This window comes from Pelodiscus sinensis, chromosome 10, assembly GCF_052426305.1.
Source record: "Pelodiscus sinensis isolate ZL-2025 chromosome 10, ASM5242630v1, whole genome shotgun sequence".
NCBI classification, from domain to species: Eukaryota; Metazoa; Chordata; order Testudines; family Trionychidae; genus Pelodiscus; species Pelodiscus sinensis.
The window spans coordinates 40,131,511-40,155,870 of NC_143061.1; the positions used below are offsets into that span (position 1 = coordinate 40,131,511).

Genomic DNA, 24,360 nt, shown 5'->3' on the forward strand with positions numbered 1-24,360 from the left:
CAGTCAAATCAATGCGTTCCTCCATACTCTTCTGACCTATTAGTTTGGGAATCACTGATTTTCTTATTTGGCCTCCACCTCTTCCTTTTTTTGGTACCTTGTGCTGCTCAGAATCTACGCTAAAGTTGAAAGACCCCTGCTGCAAACTAAGAATACTTCCACTGACTTCAGCAATGGTAGACATGATGCTTGGATCTGTGTTACAATCCTGCACTTGGCGTGCCGAGTTGGACAGCTAGTTTGGCTGGCTGAGAGACAGCAGAGGTGCCTACGCCTGAACTGAAGGGCTGCTTTACTGACTCCAAATAGCAACAGGCATTGCCTACCTGCTAGAAGGGAACATACAGATTAATTTTAGAGACTGACATTCTGTCTACAAATAGCTTGGGTGAAATTTAGCACAAATTAAATTAATAACTGTAGTTAGAGCAGGATCTGCACAGTCCCACATGGCTGTCAGTGAACAGCACTTGATAGGACTTATTTCATTTACTTTGTCCTTCCCTTCTTGTTTTTAACTAACAAAAATATCTTGCTGTCCAGCCACAGTGACATGATTCCTACTTAGTCTGACTGTGCAGCTCCTACCAGCTCTGTTGTGCAGAGCCCAAGATTAACTTTCAGATTTAACAGGAAGGTCAATCTACGTCTCTTTCACCATCTGGAGCAGATATACCTATTGGAATCAGTACTTACATGTCTGCTAGAATCAGTGGCTAATTAGAGCAACAGGAGTCCAAATATCATTCAGTGTGCTCTCTTTACACCCACAGTGTTTTAGTTCATGCCTGATCTTGAATGTCATCCAGTCCAGGGGCAGAGAAGTAATTGGTGAAGAGCCAGAGATTCCTGGACTATATCGAGAAAAAAAGATACCAGCAAGTAATGCATGTGGTCCAATATCTAATGTGTAAGCAAAACAAGCGTTCCCTCTTTTTTCTCCTCTTCTTCCCAAATGTCAACCCCTCCCTACTTTCCTTTCCTGGACTAATTCCTGATCATGCCCTGCCAAATACAGAAACCTTCCTGATTCTTGCTAATGATAAGTACCCGGATACGATGCCCAAATTCTGATGCCAAAACTCTTTCCCTTGTTCAGTGATGAACAGCCCTGCACCTCTCTCCCCACTGAGAGAACCTCATCCCAGAAAGAGGAGTCTGTTGCACCAGGAATCCAGGGGCTTTTTAACACAGCAGCAGTTACAAAACTGCATAAGGCCTGGCAATGAGAAATAAGTATACGTGGCTTCCAGGAGGAACAGAAAGGAAAACGTAACCGCTGACAGTTTGCCAGCAATCTGTCTACAGAGAAAACAGCTGCTTCTCCAGACAGCAGCAGTGCCAGCTCTCACCACGGCAGCTGCAGCCTGAGAACAGAAAAAAGGGCAAGGGGATTAGCGACGGGGCTCGGCTTGGAGCACCGATGGCCTTGCAACCCTCACGAAGCTTTGCTGTTGTAGCTCCCAATCTGCAGCTCTCCCAACTGGCCAATCAGCGTGCTGGTCACACCCAGAGGTGTCTGCATAGTAGACAGCCCTAGTTCAACAGCTCTGGTCCCAGCAGCATGTCTACATTCCAACTCTGGCTTCCATCAGCCTTGGTGACTGCCTGCAGGGTGACCCCAATGCACTCCCTATGCTAACCTTTCTCAAAAATTAAAGAACAACAAATGGTCTGGTAGCACGTTGAAGACTAACAAAACATGTAAATGGTATCATGAGCTTTTGTGGGCACAACCCACTTCTTCAGTAGACTAGAGGCATCTAAAGAAGTGGGTTGTGCCCACGAAAGCTCATGATACTATCTACATGTTTTGTTAATCTTCAAAGTGCTACCAGACCATTTGTTGTTTTTTAAGATTTTCCTGTTTCAGACTAACTAGGCTACCCCTCTGAAGCTTTTTTCTCAAAACTATGTACTCTGGAAGGTCCAGCCCTCTCTTGGACAACTCAGAGGACTAACAAGTTCTGATTGTCCCTCTGAAAACGCAATAGCACATCACAGTGTGACGGAAACCCCCCCACCAGGGACACAAATATACATAACTCAAAGGGGCTTTGAGCAAATTATTTCATGTAACCTGTCAATCTTCATGTCATGATCCACTGGTTCTGTTTATCTTATGTTGATGTGTCTATCATCCTTGTGTGTAAAATTAGACATATGGAGTAGGGAATACTTTCTGATTTTTAAAAGTGTGAATGAATGTCATTAAGGGAGGCTTCAGTGTCAGGGCAATAATATGCAAATAGCCTTTGGTCCTTAAGGCTTAGCCATGATTGGTAGGGAGTGGCCAGGTGACTTCCCATACAATAAGGGAATTCTTAAAAGAATAGGAAGGTAGGAGGTTTTTGTCCTTTGACTGGGCTGAACCTGAGGAAAGGAGCCGAAGACCCCATAGTGGGAAGACAGCCCTAATTTGGAGGGGCTTGTGGAAAAGAGGTTTTAGGGTGAGTTTGAGTAAGTTTGTACTGAGGTTTCAGTGTAGAATTAGCTACGCGTTTTGTTTCTTTTGATTTGTAACCTACTTTGCTCTGCCTGTTCTCACTTATTACCACTTAAATCCTACTGCTTGTACTTAATAAATCACTTTTATTTTCTATCAAACCCAGTGTAAATCATTGTTACCTGGAGAGGCAACCAGTGTGCACATTCTGCCATTCACTGCTAAAGGGAGCTTACCAGGTAACTCATTGTGGGTTTTGATCCCATTTGGGGAGTGGTATCCCGAGAAGCTGGGGCCTAAACTGCACTCTCCTCGGACTTGAAGAGGGTACTTGAAGAGGGACTTGAAGTCTGTACTGCTTCGGGGGGGAGGGGCAGAGACCTCAGCTTAGTGCCTTGGCTGGGGGAGACCAGGGACTGGCCCAGCAGGGCCTGGCAGTGAGAAGCCCCAGAGAGCAGGAAGGTAAGTGGCGATGGCCATGTCAGCAACCCCCGAGGCACCCCTGAAGGGACTTCTGTGACCTCACCCCATCACACACAGATTATTAATGTAACAGGGGTAAATATACCTTCCATTTAAACACAGCAGCAAGTTGTTTTATAGTAAAAATAAGTTTATTAACAAGAGGACATAGGTTAAGTGATGCCAAGTAAAAGGCATAACATTAGAAAGAATTACAAGCAAATAAAAGTGAAAATGCATCTGAAAGTTTAAGATCCAGCAAAATACTTTTCTCAAGATGATTTCTCACCTATATTCAGGTAAAAAAAACTCCTTCTTGTTTGAATGATCCACCTCTCTCAGCTGCAAGATCTCTTTTCCCTTGTGCCAGTCGAGTGCTGGATGCCGAAAATGACTTTTGTCCTTGCTTACATCTCCCCAAGTTTAGTGACTTTACTTCAAGAGGCAGGAAGCCTCAGGAGGTTCTTTCCTTCCTGTGGGCTTTCCATCTCCCTGTATGTAAATGGAGCTTCCACTGTTTGGATTCCACCGTGCTTATGTTATATAGCTGCCTGGGCTCCTGTCTGGGAGAAAACCTCTTTCTCCCTGGAGTCCTGTGGCACCTTAGAGACAAATAGATTTATTAGGGCATAAATGTATGTGGGAAGTGGGTTTTACCCAGCAAGCTTGTGTCCTAAGAAATCTGTTCATCTCTAAGGTGCCACAGGACTCATTGTTGTTTTTGCAGATATAGACTAAAATGGCTACCCCTCTGAGATCGTTCTTCTCTGTTTGGCTACAGAAAGGAAAACATAATATCATTAAATAGCAACATTTTCTTGTACAATGTGAATCATACACTTCATAATTATATTAATCACTGATGTGTCATTAGATTTCAGAAAAGACCTGTAAACCTGTATAATACCGTAACATAGCATACAATTATTTGATTCAGTTGTTTAACACAGGAGGTTCAGTCCCCATTCAGTAAACTTTTCTAATGCATTCTTCCAAAGATCACCCCTCAAAGTAAAAATTATTCAAGTTGTGAGGAAGGCAACATGGAGTCTGGTAATGAAGGAAGCTCCATGCTCTTCCTTCCCCTGCTTGTGTTTCCTGAAATGCAAATTATTCTGTTTCTTGCCATCTCCTCCCCGTGATGTCCTGATGGTCCCGTTTATTGCTTATACATTGAGACAACATCCATTCCTTTGTTTCTGATAGATATGTTTAACAACTCTCCCAATATACTTGGTTTACACACACTTTAGTCATAATTCCAGCATATAATCATAACTCTGCCTGCCTGCCACATGCATACATCACAGAAGAATATTAATGATCAGCAAATTATGGATTTTCAAATGATACCTCACAAGGCATATTCTGTAAACAGATTATTACAAAAAATGAGGAGTACAGGATCTTTTGAAATTGGGCATTTCTGTCAAAAATGCCCTGCCTAAACTGCCGGGTTTTTTTCCAAAAAGCCCCATTTCGGAAAAAAGCGGCGGTCACAATTATGCAAATTAAGTGCGGGATATTTAAATCCCGGCTTCATTTGCACTTTCAATATGTCTAATTTACACCTATGTTCTATCTCCATTAGCATTCTCACTGACATAGCTGCTAAGCCAGTCATGGGAAAAGTACTTACAATTTTCAGTGAAGCCAAAGGGTTCACTCATACAGACAGGTTTGCAGAACCAGACCCTACATGACTGAGAAGATAGGAAGAGATTCTATCAATTTAATCCAGCACACACAGTTTTCTTATAAAAAGTAGCTGCAGACTGAGAAATGTTTTGTTTCATCACAAGGCCACTTTCTTATATCTGGATTCCCTGAATTTGCATTCATTTAAAGGAGAGAGATTCATGGTCTGGTATGCCATACTTTTCTTTGTGTTCTTCAAATAATGTCCTTAGTTCTTGCAGGTACGTCTGATGCAGCTGCTCGATCTCTTCAAGAGTGGGATTTAAATTCTGTTTCACCGGGATAGGCTTCCCAACTATAAACAACAAGCAAAGCAGAAATGATGTTAGCTACACTGACACCTATTTATAGCAGATAAAAGTACAGTACTCTTCAGTTTTGGCTAGATACTTAGATTTGTTATTTTACAGACTGTGAATGAAATCCTGGCTCTACTGAAGTCATCAGCAAAACTCCCTTTGACTTCAGTGGAGCCAGAATTTCACCTGGTATTTTCAACTACTTCTTTCCCTGCTCCTCTGCCATCCCCACTAGGGACGTAAGAGAGCAGTCGAGTACTCAACTATCCGATAAGCCTATCGGGTAGTCAGTCAAGTACTCGAGTACTCTACTTGCATTCCACCTCCTCCCCCAGACCCGGGACGAGCCAGCTGCTCTGGGAGTGGCTCAGTCATGGCTCTGCTCTCTGTCTGACCCACACGCCGGGCTGGTGGGAACCCCACTCACACATGGCAGATGGGGAAGCAGCCAGGGCTGCCTGGCACTTAGCCAGGAGTCGAGGACCAAAGCCCAGGCAGACAGAGCGCAGCAGCCAGGCAACCTCAGTGCTCCCAGGCCGGGCTCAGGTAGATGCAGGCTCGCTGCATTGGCTGGGCTGGCAGCGCTCGTCGGGTGGGTCTCCTGTGGTGAGCCAGGCCGGTGCCATTGGTGGCGCTGTGTGCAGCCCTGGGCTGGACTGGCAGTGTGCATAGTCCATGTGGGCTGGGGAGCTGGGGGAAGCACCTCTGGCCGGGCTAGGTGCTCAAGGACTCCGGCCGCGCCCCACAGGCACGTCCCAAATGAAACTCACCTGCCGGCTGCCTCTTACCAGGCTTGCCCAGCGCATTTTGCTTCCCTCAGGGCTCTCTGCACCAGGGGCTGCTGGACCTGGGGCGAGTCAGGACTGAGCCAGCCCAGCTCCGCACCAGCTCGTGCCGGGTCCAGGAGCTGCCCCCGCTGCAGTTCTGCAGTTTAAATGTAGTAAGAGCCAAGCTGCCTGCGTGTCCGGCTCTTTCTACATTTAAACTGCAGAGCCATAGCCGGGGGTAGCTCCCAGTGGCTTCCAACCCTATCGACTAATCATGTAGTCAATAGAAATTCTGTCGATTACACGATTAGCTGATTATTTGTTTCTTAACATTCCTAATCCCCACCATGGTACGAAAGCCCCCCCAAAACACATGAGAAGACCACAGTTCTGCAATACATTCCTCTTTTGCAGACTTTCTGGTCCTGATCCTCCTCTCACTCTGCTTTAAACTTGGGATATTAAGAATAAGCTTATTGGGTAGTCCACTGGAGTATCAAGCACTCACTTTCCCCACCCACTTGCTGCCTCTATGAGAGGCAGTGGAGGGTGGGGAGGGATCAGGAGCCAGTGCTGGGAGGAGTCGGCTTAAAAGCTGGTCCCACCCGAGCACTGTCGCCATGGTGCTGCCTGCCTCCCCTGCTGCCTCTATCAGAGACAGCAGGGAGGGGATATGGGGGTGGCTGTGTGAAGCAGTCTCTGCCTCTGGTGGGCCAAGGCTCACCGTGGCCAGAGGCTACTCCAGCACCAGCCCCTGTCCATGGGGGAGAAGGAGGGAAGGAGGAGGGGGAGGGTGTTCCAGGGCTGGCCACCACAAACAAGGGCTGCCGGACTCAGCACAAGCCAGGATCGAGCAGCCTTAGCTCGCATTGGTCTGGGACGCTGCGCCTCTTCATTTTAAATATAATAAGACGTGGGCAGCTCTTACTACATTTCAAATGCAGGGCACCCGCATGGGTGTCTCCTGGAGCCAGCATGAGCAGGGACTGCTCAGTCCCAGCTCGAGACGGCTCCTGGAGCTACCTCTGTTGCAGTTCTGCAGCACGGTCCATATTGATTAATCGTGTAGTCGATACAAATTGTATTGACTACACGATTAGCCAGATAACCACAATTTAACATCCTTAATTTAAACATCAACTTAACTCTGAGTCCCCCAGATTCTCCACATCCTTTGACTTTAAGTGGTCATTTCCACTTATGCAAAGGGGTATAGACAACACCATTTTGATTAGCAATAAGGCAGTACAGAATCAGACCCTAAAATGTTGGGCTAGGTCCAGTTTAAGGCAATACTGTGTACTGTACCATGTCTTCACTTATTCTTTATGGGCACATCTAGACTACCCTCGACTTCCAAAAGAAGATATGCAAATTTGGTGTGAATTTGCATATCTTCTTCCGATCCCTTTTTCTGAAGAGGTTTTTTCAAGAAAAAAAAAAGCAATCTAGATGGGGTTTTTTGCACAACCCCCTCCTTTTTCGAAAGAACTCTATAAACCTAATTTTTTGAGGAATAAGGGTTCTTTTGAAAAAGGGGTGGGAGGTTACATGAAAACCCCCATCTAGACTGCTTTTTTTTTCCTTGAAAAAACCTCTTCCAAATTTGCATATCTTCTTTCAGAAGTCGAGGGTAGTCTAGACATGCCCTTAAGGCCTGATCTTCCACGGACTTACAATTAGTGAACCACTTTACACACCCGTGTAGAGTGCCCAGTAGGTGCAAAATGTTACCAAGTCAGAGTGGAAAATCAGTCCCAATGACTTCAGCAAAGTGACTCTTGATTTACACCAGTGCATGTTCAGAACTGGGCACATTAGCATTATTAGTCTGGTCCCTCAACGTTCTGGTCCCTCAGCTTTCTGCTTGATTCTACTCCCACTGGATTAACACTCTTCTCTGAGAAGCCTATGTGCTGGTCAGAGCCTGGGGAACAGGCTGTTCCTGGTGCCTGGAGCAGAGGAGGAGCTATGCTATTGCACTCTGGACTAAATGAAGATTTCAATGTTTGTACATTGAAACAGTCAGTGTTTCTGTGTACAGTACCAGTGTCATGGCTCCTTCCCCACTCTGACATGATAAATGTAGAAGTGGGGGCCCGCAAAAGTACTCCAAAAACTTATCTTTCCAGGCTTTGGTAAAAAACTTCCCTCCAAAATCTTAAAAACCTAGATTTTTGGGAAAAAAACTCCGCTGCCACCACCCAAATAATGCTAAAGAAACCAGGGAGAGACTACTTGGGAAATCTCACCCCTAAAGTACAAACCAGGACACAAAAATTAACTAATACTAGGTTAATGAAAGAAAAGAGAAAGAACTTTTATTATCATCACAATATTCCTGTTGCAAGCATGACTAGATGGAAAAGTCATAAAGTAATATACTCATGGGGGAACCCCACCATGGGCCTAGAACTTAGTTACAAAAGAGAGCAAAAAGACATTTTAAAATGCACAGACATCAGATCCCATTTCCCAAACCATAAAACTATAAAACCTAATGGATTTATCTAAACTTTACCCTACTTACAAATAGTGAACAATCTTTTCTTGGAGGGAGACATAGTATCTGTCCCCCTCAATAGCTGAAGAGAAACTACCCAGGACAAAGGAGGGAAAAACCAAAAATTCCTTTGTCCCAGTTTGAAATTCTTACTTACGTTCCTATTGGTTGAATCTACCTGACTTAGATAATGTTAACCCCTTAGTTCCCTGGCTGCTGGCTAACCCTCATAATCATGACAAACAGCAAGGAGTCTTATAGTGTAGGCTGATTTATTAATCTGGGCTGGAGCCTGTCAAGGGAGAGTTATAGGGATAGTGATCAGAGTGCTTTGCTCTCCCCGCTGTCATCAGCTCCATCTTGCCTGGTGTCTATTTCAGCCAGCTGCCTTCCATCCAGGTACTTACTGTAAGCAGAAAGGACAGCTGGAAGACTGTGCTGCTTGTGTCAAATGTAAAAGCGATGTTTTGCTGGGTATCCCCTGCGCACTGATGGCTCCCAGGGCCATGGCATTTTATGATTGCCTCCCAAGAGCTTCAGGTAGATGTTTAAAAGAATGGGGGAAAGAACTGAACCTTTGAGACTCCACAACTCAGGACTCTAGAACCAAAGGACCAGATGCCCACCACCATTCTTTGTAACCTTTTCCTTCAACCTGCCATGGTCAATGGTATTAAATGCTGCAAACAGGTCCAAGAACACAGGCACGTATTGATGTCCTCACAATAGCCAGGGCAGACTGGTGCAAATCCAAGTAATGTAAATCAACAAATTTAATCATTACTTAAATCAGCAAGCAGGAAGTCTTGATTTAAATTTATCTTAATCTTGTTTTGGGTTTGTATTTTGCAGTTATTTTCCCAAGAAAGGCTGAATCTCCTTGATTGGGAAGCATTGAAACATGCTGCTTTGCAAACAGATATAGTCTTTAGTTTACTTTAGAAGTGTAGTGCTTCTCTTTACTAACAAGAAGATACACTATATTTATACACATTTATTATGTAGCTTAATTTACAGTTATTCAGATTCTGTACTTTTAATTTTTCATTGTCAGAAAATGGTGAATAATTCATTTCTCATTTGCTAGATGGATAATTTTTTATTTCTGATATGAGTTAAGCTTGTATGGAAATTCAAATTCTATTAAAATGCACAAAATAATCACTTTACATTTAGTTTTATTCAATTAATATAAACTTCAAATGTGCTGTACACATAAGAAAAGAGTTTAGATAAACATATTTTGTATTTAAAACTAATTAAACAATGGAAGTAGTATCCATAGTTAGTGAACTGAATTGATTTCTGGTCACCATAGCCTTCAGGATTTTAGAATGACTAGATTTCACTATCTCACACTTAGTTTTTTTCACAGACTGGAAGAAGGAAACAAGTTTCCTGTTTCTTCAACTCCCAATTGTTTTTGAACTTTGAATAAACTAATCCTTGAACTAAACAAGTAGAATATTTTCTTCATTTCAGTTTTTTTTTTTTTTTTTTGCACCTGCACAAGAGGATAGAATACTGCTGTCCAAAGCTTGTTTCCACTTCAACAAACTCTGGTTTCAGGTGATGTGCCAGTGACTTCTACCAGCACAACAGTCTGGTTTTCTTTAAAACCTGGCAGTAAATATACCATTTAAAAAAATTAAATGAATAAGTCACAGTACGTTTTTGTCTCGACATAGGTTGTCATAAATACAAGTTTTATTTTAACTGTTTATTTTTAAGAACATAAATTGCTGTTTAATTTAAATAAAAAACTCCAGTTTTATAAATGAAGCATTTTTCTCCCCCTGGACTACATGGGCAGACAGAACAGGACACAGGGAAATAGAGATATTGTTTTTTCCCTAACTCTCAAGATTTGTGTCCACTCAATGAAAAGCAGACTGGGTAGAACAAGTAGTGCTCCTTGGCTGCAAACCCTGCCAGTTATCCCTTGTGTCTATACTGCAAGCCAAGAATGCAATTCCCCTGCTCACATACTCCTACTGGCACTAGCTCTTATAAAACAAATGGCATTGTAGGCACAAGAGTACGGGTATTGGCAGATGAAATACAGCTGAGTTGTACCAAACACCTACCCATTGGTTTCAGGCATTACTCAACCTTACCCTCCCACCTGCCCTTATACATGCAACAGCAGCTTTGCTGCTATTTATACACATGCTAGCTCAATGAGGGTAAGTCTAAACTACATGCCTCTGTCGTCAGAGGCATGTAGATTCGTTGTTTTGGCAAAGGCAAATGAAGCCGTGATTTAAATGATCGCGGCTTCATTTACATTTACATGGCTGCCGCGCTGAGCCAACAAACAGCTAATCAGCTGTTTGTCCGCTCAGCGCGCTAGTCTGGACGCTCCCCTGCCGACATCAAAGCCCTTTGTCGGCAGCCCCGGTAAACCTCTTATTCCTCGTGGGACGAGGTTTACCGGGGCTGCCGACAAAGGGCTTTGACGTCGGCAGGGGAGCGTCCAGACTAGCTCGCTGAGCGGACAAACAGCTGATCAGCTATTTGTCGGCTCAGCGCGGCAGCCATGTAAATGTAAATGAAGCCGCGATCATTTAAATCGCGGCTTCATTTGCCTTTGCCTATGTGTCTAATCTACATGCCTCTAACGACAGAGGCATGTAGTCTAGACACAGCCTGAGGGCTAGTACACATGTACATGAGCACAGGAAATCACACTGACTCACAGTGCAGACAGCCTGAGTCTCAGCGTGCATCTACACTGCACCATTATTCCAGAATAATGGCCATTATTTCAGAAAAAACAATATTAGTGTCCACACAGCAATTGCATTATTTCAAAAGAAAATTGCACGGAAGTCAGCCGAGCGCCACAGCGGGAGGCAAACAACATGACTCAGGCAACAGCGCCACCCAGAGGGAACAGCCAGGGAGGCAACAGCGCTGCCCAGAGGGAACAGCCAGCATTTCAGCATTACAGAGTCTCAGACATTGGGCTACTATATATATGATGGTGTGTTACTAACAGCACTAGAAAAGAAATTCTCTGGCTTTCTATCCACGTGATTTTTTAAAAAATTCATGTCATTACTTTGTGAAACAAGACCTTTGAATCTTTTTTAGCATTAAAAAAATTATTGTTCAATGTTAGCCAAAAGTATGGAAGCAATAGGCATTTTTACTAGTTTAGGCCATTTGTTTTAATACTGTTACCTTTCACCAGATCTCCAAACATTTTACAAATATTAATGAACCCATTCTGATAATGCTGGCATTCCTGTTCCTATTTTATAGGTATGGAAACCAAGGCACTGACTGATTAAATGAGTTGCCGATGTGCAACCAACATATCAATGGCAAAACCAGGAGTGGCACCCAAATTTGCTGATTCCTGGTGCTGAGTTTTAGGGTGCGTCTACATTGCACCCTTAGCTCAAAATAAGATATGCAATTTGCGCTGTGCAAATTGCATATTTTTTTTTCAATTCTTTTTCGAAATAGGCTATTTTGAAATTTGGTGCATCTACACAGCACCAAATTTCAAAATAAAACATTATTTCAAGACATCACTTATCCCTCATGCAACGAGGTTTACAGGGAAGCCAAAATAGTGCATCCGCTATATTTCGCAATAGCAGATGTGTTCTAATGACGTGGGGTAGTTATTTTAGGATACCTCTGGTATCCCAAAGTAGCACTGCAGTGTAGATGAAATTGCAAGGCTGTGAGGATGCTCCACTGCTCTTCACTAGATTGGAACATCCCCTGACTTCCTTAGGAATTCCTGAGCACTCAGCTGTCTCAGCTGGGCTGTCCAATGAGGATTTGGCCACAGATTAAAGAGAGACGCTCCCCTTCTGTTGTTCAAATGGAGCTCCCCCCCCCCACACACACACCCAGCTGTGGCTGATGCAAAGTTCTTCTTCCTGTATCAATCTACTGTAATTGCTTATTGTGGTCCAGTTGGTATAAATTATTTATAAAGCCTTTTGCCTTTATTTCCTCCTCCCGCCAACGCAACAGGATAAAGACATTAGGAAAGACAAACATTTATTTCAAACCTCACTTGCTTGTGTTTAGATGCACAGCAGCCAGGTCTTTCTGGCAGAGCCCATTTGTAACAGAACACGACTACTGAATTTAACCACAAATCAGACATTTTAAGCATTCCTATAAAAATGACAGGAATCACTTACCAACCGTGTGAATAGGTTTCCGGTAAGGCATCAAGCCAAAACTGTACTGAAATATTCCTCTAGCATGAAACACTGGCAAGGCAAAACCCATAATCTTTTGCAGTCTTTCCTGTAAAGTTCTGAGCCATGATCCTCTGGGATTTTCAACTTGTTTGAATAGTTCATTTTCACCAAAAGAGAACACTGGGACCAAGTGAGCCCTGTAAAGTAAAGAGAGTAAATAATCACAGAGCACTCAACAAATCATGACGTGAAACTCACCTCAACAGCATAATGAGTCATATCAATCTATGCAGATAATTTAATTGATGCCTATAAAATTCAACAGTATCTGCATTAGGAATGTTAAGAGTGTAACCAACTAACTGTTTAGCTAATAAGCGGATGCTTCTCAGTTAATGGTGTCGGTTACACTCAGCACCTCCGAAGGAGACAGTTTTACTGTGGCAAGGCAGCAAAGTCTCTTCCCTGGGAACTCAGTGGATTAGAGCTGCCGGCTCCACTCCCAGGGAGGCTTCGCTGCAGGCTCTGCAGTATGAAGCTTATTTTTTAATGTTTATACTGCAGAGCCCGCACCGTGTAACCACTGAGATTTTTCAGTGGTTACATGGTTACCTTTTAACATCCCTAATTTGCATAATGTATTCAACTCTCAGCTGAAATGCTTCCTTGTGCCGCTGGAGGGAGGTACAATATTTAGTAAAAAACAAAACAAAACTACAACTCCCTCCTCCCGAAAAATCATAGTCATCTCCTGCCTCCTCCACAGTGTTCAAAGAATAGCAAATGGATGGGAAGGTTTCCAATAAAGAGAGTGAAATCCCATTCTTCTGATTTTATTGCAACTGCTAAAATCTTATTTGTGACAAAGAGCCGTTGGGTCTGGCCCATCAAATTCAATTGAGCTTGTTGTAGTTTCACAACACCTTTTATCTTACAAGTGCCATGAAATGGGGGCTGGATGCCTCCGTGTACAGAAACTTCTCATCAGTGGGGATCTCTGGCTTGGAAAAGATTGTATAACACCTGCAGAAACTTCCCAAAATCTACCACATCCTAAGCATTGGAATGGCAATGGTTCTGCTGTTGTCAGGGTGAACAGAGAAACCTGTATTGAAAGCCCTGGCTGGCTACTACAGGTGAGGTGTCAGTCTGATAAATTAATGTGGCTCTTAGAAAGAGCCAGGAACTGGGAGGAAAGGGAGGGTGGACTAATCCAAAGGTCCCCTGCTGGAGACGTCAGGGCTCTACCAAACCCATCCCTGGATGGGAGCAGAGAAGTCCTCCAAGAAGGCTAAAATCCTAGGCAATCACTATGTTTCCTAAGCATTATCATCTTATAAGATATTTGACAATCTGTATGGTGATGGCTGTTAAAATGGCACTATTGCAGCAAGATTAGTCAAGATGAAGATTTTAGAATCAGAATGCATCAGCTGACTGTACTAATAAAAGTAATGAAAATGAATCCTCCTGAAGCAAGGATGCAGATGTCTGGTGTGTACAATGGATAATCATGAGTTGCTTATGTCAGTGTTTCTCAAAATGCTCTACAAAACCACTTGGAGAAACCTACTAACTCGCTGTGTTGGTGTGTTTACTGACCAGCACTGCGGCCACAGAGCCTTGCGGCTCCTATTGGCTCCAGTTTGCCACGTGCAGCCAAGGGGAGCTGCAGGAAGTGGCTTGGGCTGGACCACCACTTCCCACAGTGAGCTGCAGGAAGTGGCTGTGGTGCCGGTAAATAAACACACCGGCGCAGCCAGTTAGCAGGTTCCTCAAAGCGGTTTCATGGAGCACTTTGAGTAACACTGGTTTGTGTGAAATAAATATACCTGACTGTGGCTTAGGAGGCTTTGGGATACATAAGAAATACTATTCCCTACATCACTCCCCCTTGTCCCTTGAATGGAGTATGAATGGCCTAAAATTGAGAGGTAACTTTCTCAACAGTGACAGTTCTGCATCACACAGCTGCCCTGAAAGAAACATCCGAAGGCTCTATAAACAGAGTGGATTTCTAGGCTGCCAAGTCTTTGTTAGACCATTAGTGATGATGAAGAGTAAAACCTTGTGGTACAATGGCATTTCTCCACATGCCTTGTGAATATCCTCACTTTTGTTTTCATCTGAAAGACTTCCTGTGGAGGGTTGATACACTGAAATTAGTAACATAGCGCTTTGGTTGTGAAACTCAGGAGAATCTAGTTTACTCTCTGCTTGTGCTGTGTCCTTACGATATTTCTACTTTATATTCAACTTTTGCATGATCTTGAATCAACTGTCCTTGCCAGTAGACACATTAGAGGCAATGGAATTAATGAAGTGCTTAGGGAAACTGATCTCCTCTCACTGAAATCAATGGAAAGACTCCCCTTGATCTTCACAGCAGTTGGACAAGGGGAGCAGGATTTGGCTCCTTAGCAGTAGCTCTGTGCGTCAATTAAATAGTGATGTTTTGTGAGCTGCCTTGGCCAACTCCTCATTGTGAATGAGGACACAAAGCAGCACACAGAGCTGCTATTAGTTTAAATGGGAGCTTTATGCAGAGCAGGAGAATAAATCTTGACCTCTATTTCTGATAGTTTCTCCTAGTTAGACAAATTATTAATAGAATTACCATATAAACTTATGAAGGAGGCCTGAAATGCATCTATATGTTTGGCTTTTACCTTCCCCACTTTGTGGGTCATCTTTAAGAGAAAAGGGTGCCCTTCCCGCCCCCAGATTATGAGTCTGTTTCTACAAAGCACTTTAGCTTAAATCCATTCCTATTCTTCAACTCAGTGGCAAGTGGTTATGTGCTTGGCTGAATGAGGGCCTAAGGGTTACCACATCTCTTCTCCTAAAATCTTGAGGAAATCAAGTCAAAGAGAAAAATACTCCTTGAAATCAGTAGTGTTCAGAAGTAGAGGAATGGTATGGTCGGCAGAACTTCCATGGGCCTGCCAGTAAACAGTTTGTCCGAGTGATTCAGCAACTCAACCTAAGGAACTGGAAAATGTTACTACATAAAGTTTCCCAATTTGTTTATTACCATAAACTTGGGAAACTTTATGTAGTAACATTTTCCAGTTCCTTAGGTTGAGTTGCTGAATCACTCGGACAAACTGTTTACTGGCAGGCCCATGGAAGTTCTGATATCTCCATCTATTGTTAAGTTATTTCGGTAAAAGGACTTTCACAATAGCTCCTGTATTATTTCTTAATTCTGCTTTAATCAAAATATCAGTTCTCAGTCTTATTTTAGACATCTGCATCCTATGGCAATGCATAAATAACCTTGTCAGATTCACCATTTAACACTGTGTATTTACACTGCAAGAAGTGCTGTGACAGCCAACAGTGTTAGTAGGAAACCTACCCATATTTCAAAGCCATTTTAATAAAACCTTTCCTCTTGAAGATACTCAAAGTTAAATTTCCAGGATGGGCATCCAATGACTCTTCTGCTCCTCCAATCACAATCACCGCAATGTTTCCACCCCTGTCATTGTTCAGCACATGAGACACACTCTTCTTAGAGGCTGACACCAGTCCTTAAAGATCAAATGTTGTTGACAGGGAATCAGTAAATCATTTGTACAATGAAGAGACACTACAAATAAATTTTAAATATATTTAATGGCTAAAGCTCAGGATGGAGTCAAGAGGCATGGGATTTGATCCTTGTTCTGCAACTGATTAATATTTGACACAGTCCTCTGTGCCTCTTTCTCCTTTGAATTGAATTTTATTTTCCTGTCACACTGGAACTTGGTGAGATTTTTAGAAAGGAGAGGTGCATGTAGTGTAAATACAAATCAGCCATTTCTCATTGCTATGATTCTAATAATACATTTCCTGATCAGACATAGGGATGTTAAATATCAGTTAATTGAATAGTCAAATAATTTCATGAATTCTTATTGGTTAGTCGACTACTCTATAGAACCCGGGGGTGGAGCTGGCAGCCAGTGCACTCCAGCCCCACTTCCAAGGAGCCCTCTGACACTCCTTGCTGCTACCTCTGTACTAGAGGCAGCAGTGTGGGGTGACAGGCGGAGCTGGTCTGCAAGGGGAGCAGATTTAAAAACCAGCTCCCCGCCGCCCCACACTGCTGTGCACAGGGTGGCAGCACCCCCTGTCCAGAAAGGGCATGTCTGCTCCCAGACTCAGCTAGAGCCAGAACTGAGCCGGGCTGACTGCCAGCCTAGCTCCTAATACACTTGAAATGCAGAGATGCAGCGGGGTAGGTCTTGGACCCATCGCAAGCCAGGACTGAGCCAGGTTGCTGACCAGCCTGCAAAAAAAATTGACTTGGGCGGGGGAGGGTGAAGGATGCATGTAGTCTATAGCATTAACCTATAAGCTTTTGCTTATCGGTGAAACAACTACACTATTACATCCCTAATCAGACAAGCCAGACCACAGAATCATGTGTCATCAGCTACAGTGGAGAGGATTGATGGGCTGAAGCTAAAGCCATGAAGGTGGGGGAGGGGTTTGCTTGGAAGCACATGCTTATAAATAGATGCACAGAGTTAGAGAATGGGTTTAACAGGAGGAGGGTGAATGCAGGGTTTGTTGCAACCAAAACTAGGACCCGTAGTGCTAGTACTGAAGTCAAAGGAATGACAATGTGAGAAAGAGCAGAATCAGCTCAATTAAACTACATGTTGAACCTTGCTAGTCTAGCACCCTCGGGACCTGATGGGTACCAAACCAGAGAATTTGCTGGACCATCAGAGGTCAATATTGTAGCAAGTGGGTCTCTTTCTTTTAATTTTGCTGAGGCAAATAAAGGGAACAATGCTTACAATGCTGCTTTATAATGTATGACTGAACTGATGCACCCTATATAAGCTTATGCCTAGCCAAGGCTCACCAGCTCTCTTCATAACGAAGTGTTAGTGTTGTTACACAATTATCCTGTATTGGCACTAGGAAATAAATAGATAAAGCATAAATACCGTGTTTACGCTTAGCAGCATTACCAACACATCCATTGCTTGCTGGGCTCTTAGAAGACATTTGGGGTAAATCAGAGACAAATAATAGCACAGAACATTGAGAGCCAGGACTGGCAGCTGTAAACAAACTTTACTAGACTGCAGGAAACTTGGCCATACCCAGGATAAGCGGACATCCAACTAACTAAAATCATGCTGAATCACAGATGCTGCCAGACCAGATAAGTTTAATCTGTACTTCCAATTAGCTCTTCCTTGAAGCACTCTTGGTCACGCCGCCTCCCAAGCCTGTGCTGCCCATGACTCTCTACATAACCACTTCCCTATCTTAAGCAGGTATTTCATCCTGCCTTCCTAATGCGAGAGCCAGGTCCATCACTGCAGCAGCCTGTGTTGACTGGCCAGCTGCTGCCTGGGTGGGCAGAGGGGTGTGGGATTGACCCCAGGACCCTGTGTCCTATTCCCTATCCCCTAGTCCACTCCAGAGACCACCACACCTCCCTACCTTCAGGTCATCCCCTCCCACACTCTGAACCCCTTAGCCCAAGACCAGAGCCTGCACTCCAACCAACAACCCCAGCCTGGTGAAAGTGAATGAGATTCGGGAAGGAAGGGATGGAATGAGCAGGGTGAGGCCTCAGAGAAGGGATGGAGCAGGGGCAGGGCCTCAGAGAATGGGGGGAAGGAAGTGGAGCAAGGGTATTTGGGTTTGAGGTAGATCTTACATTGCGCTTAAATTGAAAAAGTGATCAAGTGGTTAAAAAGGTTGGAGCCCACTGCACTAGACCATTTTGCCTTCCAGCTGTAAGTTCATGAACTTAAATAAAATTACTCCTGTTTTACGCCATAGCAAGGGAAGAAGCATTCCTTCCATTCTCTTGCTTTTATTATTATTTACTATTCATATTATGGTAACACCTCAGAACCCTAGTCACGGACCATTACCTCACTGTGCTAGGTGCTGTGCAGACACAGAATGAAAAAAAAAGAGAGTTCCTACCGCAAGGAGCTTGGAGTTTATAGTTCTATATTTATCAAAACTGTATGACAAACCCTTCAAACCCAGGTAAGTAATCAAGTCCTTCACTGGAAAGATGTTTACAGAGCAGAGCTACAAGGTTCTTGGGATGGGGCACAGGACACAGTATAATTGCTTAATAAACATTCCACCTGCCTTTTTTCCCATATAACCAGCACTAAAGATTGGAGTAATACAACTCATGGGTAGATCTAGGAAAATAATAGAGAAAACACAATCACCGTCAGAGAGGAAGGATAGTTCAGCAGTTAGCACCTTCTCTAGGACTTATGCTCAAGTACCTGCTCTGTCAGAGACTTCCTGTTTGACCTTAGCCTGCTCATTTTTAACCTTCTTGAGCTTTGGTGCTCCATCTGTAAAATGGGGATAAAAACACTGCCCTACCTCATAGGAGGATTTTGAGGAGAAATACTGTGCTAGCACTGACTGGAAAAATTCTGATTTAAAGAGTTTTTGTCAGAATTTGTCAGTTTATTGAGATCAAAACATTCTGCAGAGATAGTTTGATTTTGATGAAGTTCCTCTGAAATCAGGAAGAGCTGTGACAGAAATCTGTCTGTATTCTGCCAACCTATCTCCATAGTAGTTAATGTGACAGGCTGATGAGGAACCCAGATTTCTATGGTACACGGCTCTGGGGAAGCCTACCCTGGCATTGGGGTCCATCCCTTACTGAGGAAAATTTTGAAATTTTTGGTTTCCCCTCTGAATTAGAACAAACCCAAATTTAGAAATAGCAAATCTGAGGCAGATTACCTTTCTCTAATAAATAAATGCAGCTCTGATAAATACATCAAAGATTCATAGAATCACAGAATACTAGGACTGGAAGGAACCTCGAGAGGTAATCGAGTCCAGTCCCCTGCCCTCATGGCAGGACCAAATACTGTCTAGACCATCTCTGATAGACATTTATCTAACCTACTCTCAAATATCTCCAGAGATGGGGATTCCACAACTTCCCTGGGCAATTTATTCCAGTGTTTGACTACCCTGACAGTTAGGAACTTTTTCCTAATGTCCAACCTAAACCTCCCTTGCTGCAGTTTAAGCCCATTGCTTCTTGTTCTATCCTCAGAGGCCAAGATGAACAAGTTTTCTCCCTCCTCCTTATGACATCCTTTTAGATACCTGAAAACGGCTATCACGTCCCCCCTCTGTCTTCTCTTTTCTAAACTAAACAAACCCAATTCTTTCAGCCTTCCTTCATCATAGGTCATATTCTCTAGACCTTTAATCATTCTTGTTTCTCTTCTCTGGACCCTCTCCAATTTCTCCACATCTTTCTTGAAATGCGGTGCCCAGAACTGGACACAATACCCCAACTGAGACCTAATTAGCGCAGAGTAGAGAGGAAGAATGACTTCTCATATCTTGCTCACAACACACCTGTTAATGCATCCCAGAATCATGTTTGCTTTTTTTTGCAACAGCATCACACTGCTGACTCATATTCAGCTTGTGGTCCACTATAACCCCTTGATGCCTTTCTGCTGTACTCCTTCCTAGACAGTCGCTTCCCATTCTATATGGCTGTGTCCAGACTCAGGGTTTTTTTCGGGAAAAGTAGCCTTTTCCCGAAAAAACTTCCCTGCGTCCAGACTCAAGCCGCGTTCTTTCGAAATAATTTCGAAAGAACGCAGCTTTTCTTTCGATGGCGGTAAACCTCGTTTCACGAGGAAGAACGCCTTCTTTCGAAAGTTCCTCTTTCGAAAGAAGGTGTTCTTCAATGTAAATAGGGCTTCCTCGAAAGAGAGCATCCAGACTCGCTGGGTGCTCTCTTTCGAAAAAGCGGATTGCTCTTTCGAAAGATCCGCCTGCAGTCTAGACGTGATCTTTCGAAAGAGGCTCTTTCGAAAGATGCTTTCGAAAGAGCCTCTTTCGAAAGAAGCCTGCAGTCTAGACATGTGTGAAACTGATTGTTCCTTCCTAAGTGGAGCACTTTACATTTGGTCTTTATTACTTCATTCTGTTTACTTCAGACCATTTCTCCAATTTGTCCAGATCATTTTGAATTATGACTCTATCCTCCAGAGCAGTCGCAACCCCTCCCAGCTTGGTATCATCTGCAAACTTAATAAGCGTACTTTCTATGCCAATATCTAAATTGTCGATGAATATATTGAACAGAGCCAGTCCCAAAACAGACCCCTGCGGAATCCCACTAGCTATACCTTTCCAGCAGGATCGTGAACCATTAATAACTACTCTCTGAATACGGTTATCCAGCCAGTTATGCACCCACCTTATAGTAGCCACATCTAACTTGTATTTGCCTAGTTTATTGATAAGAATATCATGCGAGACCGTATCAAACGCTTTGACATGATTTATTCTTTACAAATCCATGCTGGCTGTTCCCTATCACCTTGCTACCTTCCAAGTGTTTACAGATGATTTTCTTAATTACTTGCTCCATTATCTTGCCTGGCACAGAAGTTAAACTAACTGGTCTGTAGTTTCCTGGGTTGTTCTTATTTCCCTTTTTATAAATGGGTACTATATTTGCCCTTTTCCAGACTTCTGGAATCTCTCCTATCTCCCATGATTTTCCAGAGATGATAGGTAGAGGCTCAGATACCTCCTCTATCAGCTCCTTGAGTATGCTAGGATGCATTTCATCAGGCCCTGGTGACTTGCAGGCATCTAACTTTTCTAGGTGATTTTTAACTTGTTCTTTTTTTATTTTATCTTCTAAACCTACCCCCTTCCCACTAGCATTCACTATGTTAGTCATTCCTTCAGACTTCTCAGTGAAGACAGAAACAAAGAAGGCATTAAGCATCTCTGCCATTTCCAAGTTTCCTGTTACTGTTTCTCCCTCCTCACTGAGCAGTGGGCCTACCCTGTCCTTGGTCTTCCTCTTGCTTCTAATGTATTTATAAAAAGTCTTCTTGTTTCCCTTTATTCCCGTAGCTAGTTTGAGCTTATTTTGTGCCTTTGCCTTTCTAATCTTGCCCCTGCATTCCTGTGTTGTTTGCCTGTGTTGATTGTGAGGCACTCAGATACTGTGATAATAGGCAGTCATCCAAGTACCTAACATAGACAGGATAGATAGTTTCTCCTTCAACAAAATTGATCCCACCATAAATAAAAGCTTTTTGCTTCCATTCTGTAATCCAATCCTCATGAATGGTGCCTTGTGCCCAGGGAGAGCTCCATTGATTTCAATCGGCAAAAAGGTCTGCCTGTACAGATCAGATTACAACAATGTGACTTTGTCACAGGCTGATTCACCCTTTAAGGAAAATTAGGCCCAGTCCAGCTTTGCCTACAAAAAATCACCTACATCCCAGTGGATCCTGACCATCCAAGGATCAAATAGCCTGGTCAGTTATTAGAGCTATGATGCTTTCAAAGACTGAGATTGCTCAGATAACGGGGAAACTGCAGTAGGATGTCTGAGGAAGAGTCCCTCTCAGGTTTATGGCTTGGAGGAGGAGACAGTCTTTTACAGTAGGCCCTGAAGTGTGGTGTATGAAGGCACGGACTCCGGCCGGTGCAAGCACGAAATCATTTTATTGCAAGATTACAACTACCTTTATACCCTTAAAAGTTTACAAACTGCTTTTTCCCAAACTGCTTTTTCCCCGTCACAAAAACAGCATCCTCAAAGGTCATTGACTTAGGCAGATGTTGTTATTGTTGGCTCAGGACTCTTGCCTGGTTTCGTCCTTGGGACGCTCTGTCACGTGGCCAAAGCACTATACTTGCCGATTCTCTACATTGAAGCAGGAAAAACAGAGGAAAAGGGGGAAACCCCCAGGAACCTGTAGTCCCTGGCGAGCTGGGGGACTGTTCTTGCAATTGATATCTACCTAAATCATAAGTTTGAAGAAAAAGACTCTAGGTGCAGCAGTGAGTTCTTCCTGTACAGATGAGACAGGCCTACAGTACTTAATTATCAGTTTGTAAGGGAGATGCCCAATCAGCAACACTGACTTATGCATGCAGTCCTACTGACCATAATGGGGATTGCTTTGCATGACCAAACATTACTTATTTTAGTAAATGTCTAACCTGAACCTTGGGTAAACCAATGCAACTCGTTAAAGTAAAATGAAATTGGATCCACTTACAACTAGGGATGTAAGCGACTAGTCAACTATTCAATAAGCATAAGCTTATTGGATAATCGAGTAGTGACTTGACTAGTTGCTTCCTCACCTCCCAGGCTGCTTCTATCAGAGAGAAGCAGGAAGGGGAGGGGAGCAGGAGCCAGTGCTGGTGGGATCTGGCTTAAAAGCTGGCTCCTGCCACCACTGTCTCCATGGGGGGAGCGACAGGGGCGCAGCGGGGAAACGGCTCGAAGGGGAATGAAGCAGTCCCCGCTTGCGCCAGTTCCACTGAGGACGCTTTAGCCTTTGGAATGTACAAGAGCTCCCTTGGCAAAGCTCCCATGACTTCGGTAGTACAGAATGGGGCTGCATTACAGGAATGACAATTGCCATGTTATTATATATTAAAATAATTCAGGAATTTCATTACAAGTCACTTTAAATGATGACTCACAATATCAGAGCTCATTAGAAGTACAATAAAGCCTTCTAGGGTGCTTTTGTTTGCTATAAATGGATTTTCTACAGGGCCAGTCCTGGTCTTATTGAAGTTAAATGGCAGCATTTTTCTTAGACTTCAATAGACAAAAGACAAGGCCCTATATCTTTATACAGCTCACTTGAAACAAATGCCATATCTGAAGCACTAACCAAGAGATCTTTGCTCCACCTACCAACACTCATGGCGTAATCTCTGAAGAAAGGGCATCCGAACCACAAGGGCAAGATGTGAAGATATGGGGTAAAACCAGGGAATAATTCTTTAAAACCTGTATGTTCTGTGCAAAAGTTTGCAAAGGCTCCAGCAACAAGAATGCCATGAGGGTGAAATCCAAATAGATAGTTATGGCTTGGCTCCAAATCGGATGTTTTTATGAGCTGAAAATAATATAAATGAAGTATGAGTTTAAAAACATGTTCATCACAGTAGTTCATAAACATAGGAAGAATGTTAGGAGCAAGGAGGCTGCTCATAATACAGTGCATAAATCACCAAAATTTCATTTCCTTTGAGCATTTTAGATCATTCTAAGTGACGTAAGTATAAAGAGCTCAGTTGTGTCTCAGATTAACAGGTAAGTAATCACTACAATATCTGAGTTTTTTTCTCCCATTTGAGGTTACTTAAAAGGTTCAGCTCAAAAGAACCAGTCCCCAACTATTGTCCCTGTCACTCACCCCAGATTTTCTTCACCTAAACTTGTTTTACAGAAGACAGGACAAATTCTCTCCTGGTATAACCCCGATGATTTCAGCAGGGTTATGCCAGGAATGAATCTGGATCAAAATGTTCACTATAAAAAGCCATCTTGATTTGCATTTTCACAAATCAGTGTGAAACATTTTACTCACGTGAACTGGAAAGTAATCCTTAAAGTACCTCCAAACAGTCCAATTTCTGATCCACTTTGATCTTCTCCCTCCAGTTTGAGGGGTCTCCCAATCAAAATAGAGCCACACTGCATAGAGGACAGGTAGCAACCAGTATTTTCCAAAAAACAAGGTGATAAAGATTCCACAGCAACATTGTGCTACAAGATACAAAAAGGAAACCGCAGTGAAGATTATCCATTGCTCTCTCATTATAAGAAAGACCTAGAGTCCTTGTACCCAGTTCTGTTTTAATTTATACCTGTGTAAAACCAGAGGAACTCCATCAAAGTTACACTGGTGGCTTTCTAGAGTAACTGCAAATTGAAGCTGGCCTATTTTCTATTATTTGAATCTCTGTCAGTGAACAGAGATTGTGCAGGGAAGCAAACATATTTGCTTGACTTATTTCTACCCCAGCATGTAGGTGAGGGATGGATCTTGTAAGGTCTTGAACCACTTTAGCTGTAAGAGCACTAAACAGAAGCTTGGGGAAAAGGTCTGAGCATTCCAGCACTTGGAAGGGAGCTAGCAGCAATACGGTCAAAGGAGTCTTGTTCACTTAAGTGTTGGGGGAAGTCTGGAGCAAGAGTGAG

At 43.2% G+C, this 24,360-nt stretch overlaps 1 protein-coding gene across 1 annotated transcript in view; it reads right to left on the reverse strand.

Annotated features, from left to right (window-relative positions):
* Positions 1-3,509: 3,509 nt before the first annotated feature.
* Positions 3,510-24,360, reverse strand: part of MOGAT1 (monoacylglycerol O-acyltransferase 1) — a 41,983-nt gene continuing 21,132 nt past the window's right edge. The window contains exons 2-6 of the mRNA XM_006134840.5: positions 23,747-23,925; positions 23,068-23,272; positions 15,709-15,883; positions 12,345-12,544; positions 3,510-4,901 (exon numbers count right to left, since the gene is read on the reverse strand). Of these exons, the coding sequence (XP_006134902.1) occupies positions 4,747-4,901; positions 12,345-12,544; positions 15,709-15,883; positions 23,068-23,272; positions 23,747-23,925 (914 nt within the window). The 3' untranslated portion in view covers positions 3,510-4,746. The remainder of the gene's footprint in view (positions 4,902-12,344; positions 12,545-15,708; positions 15,884-23,067; positions 23,273-23,746; positions 23,926-24,360) is intronic.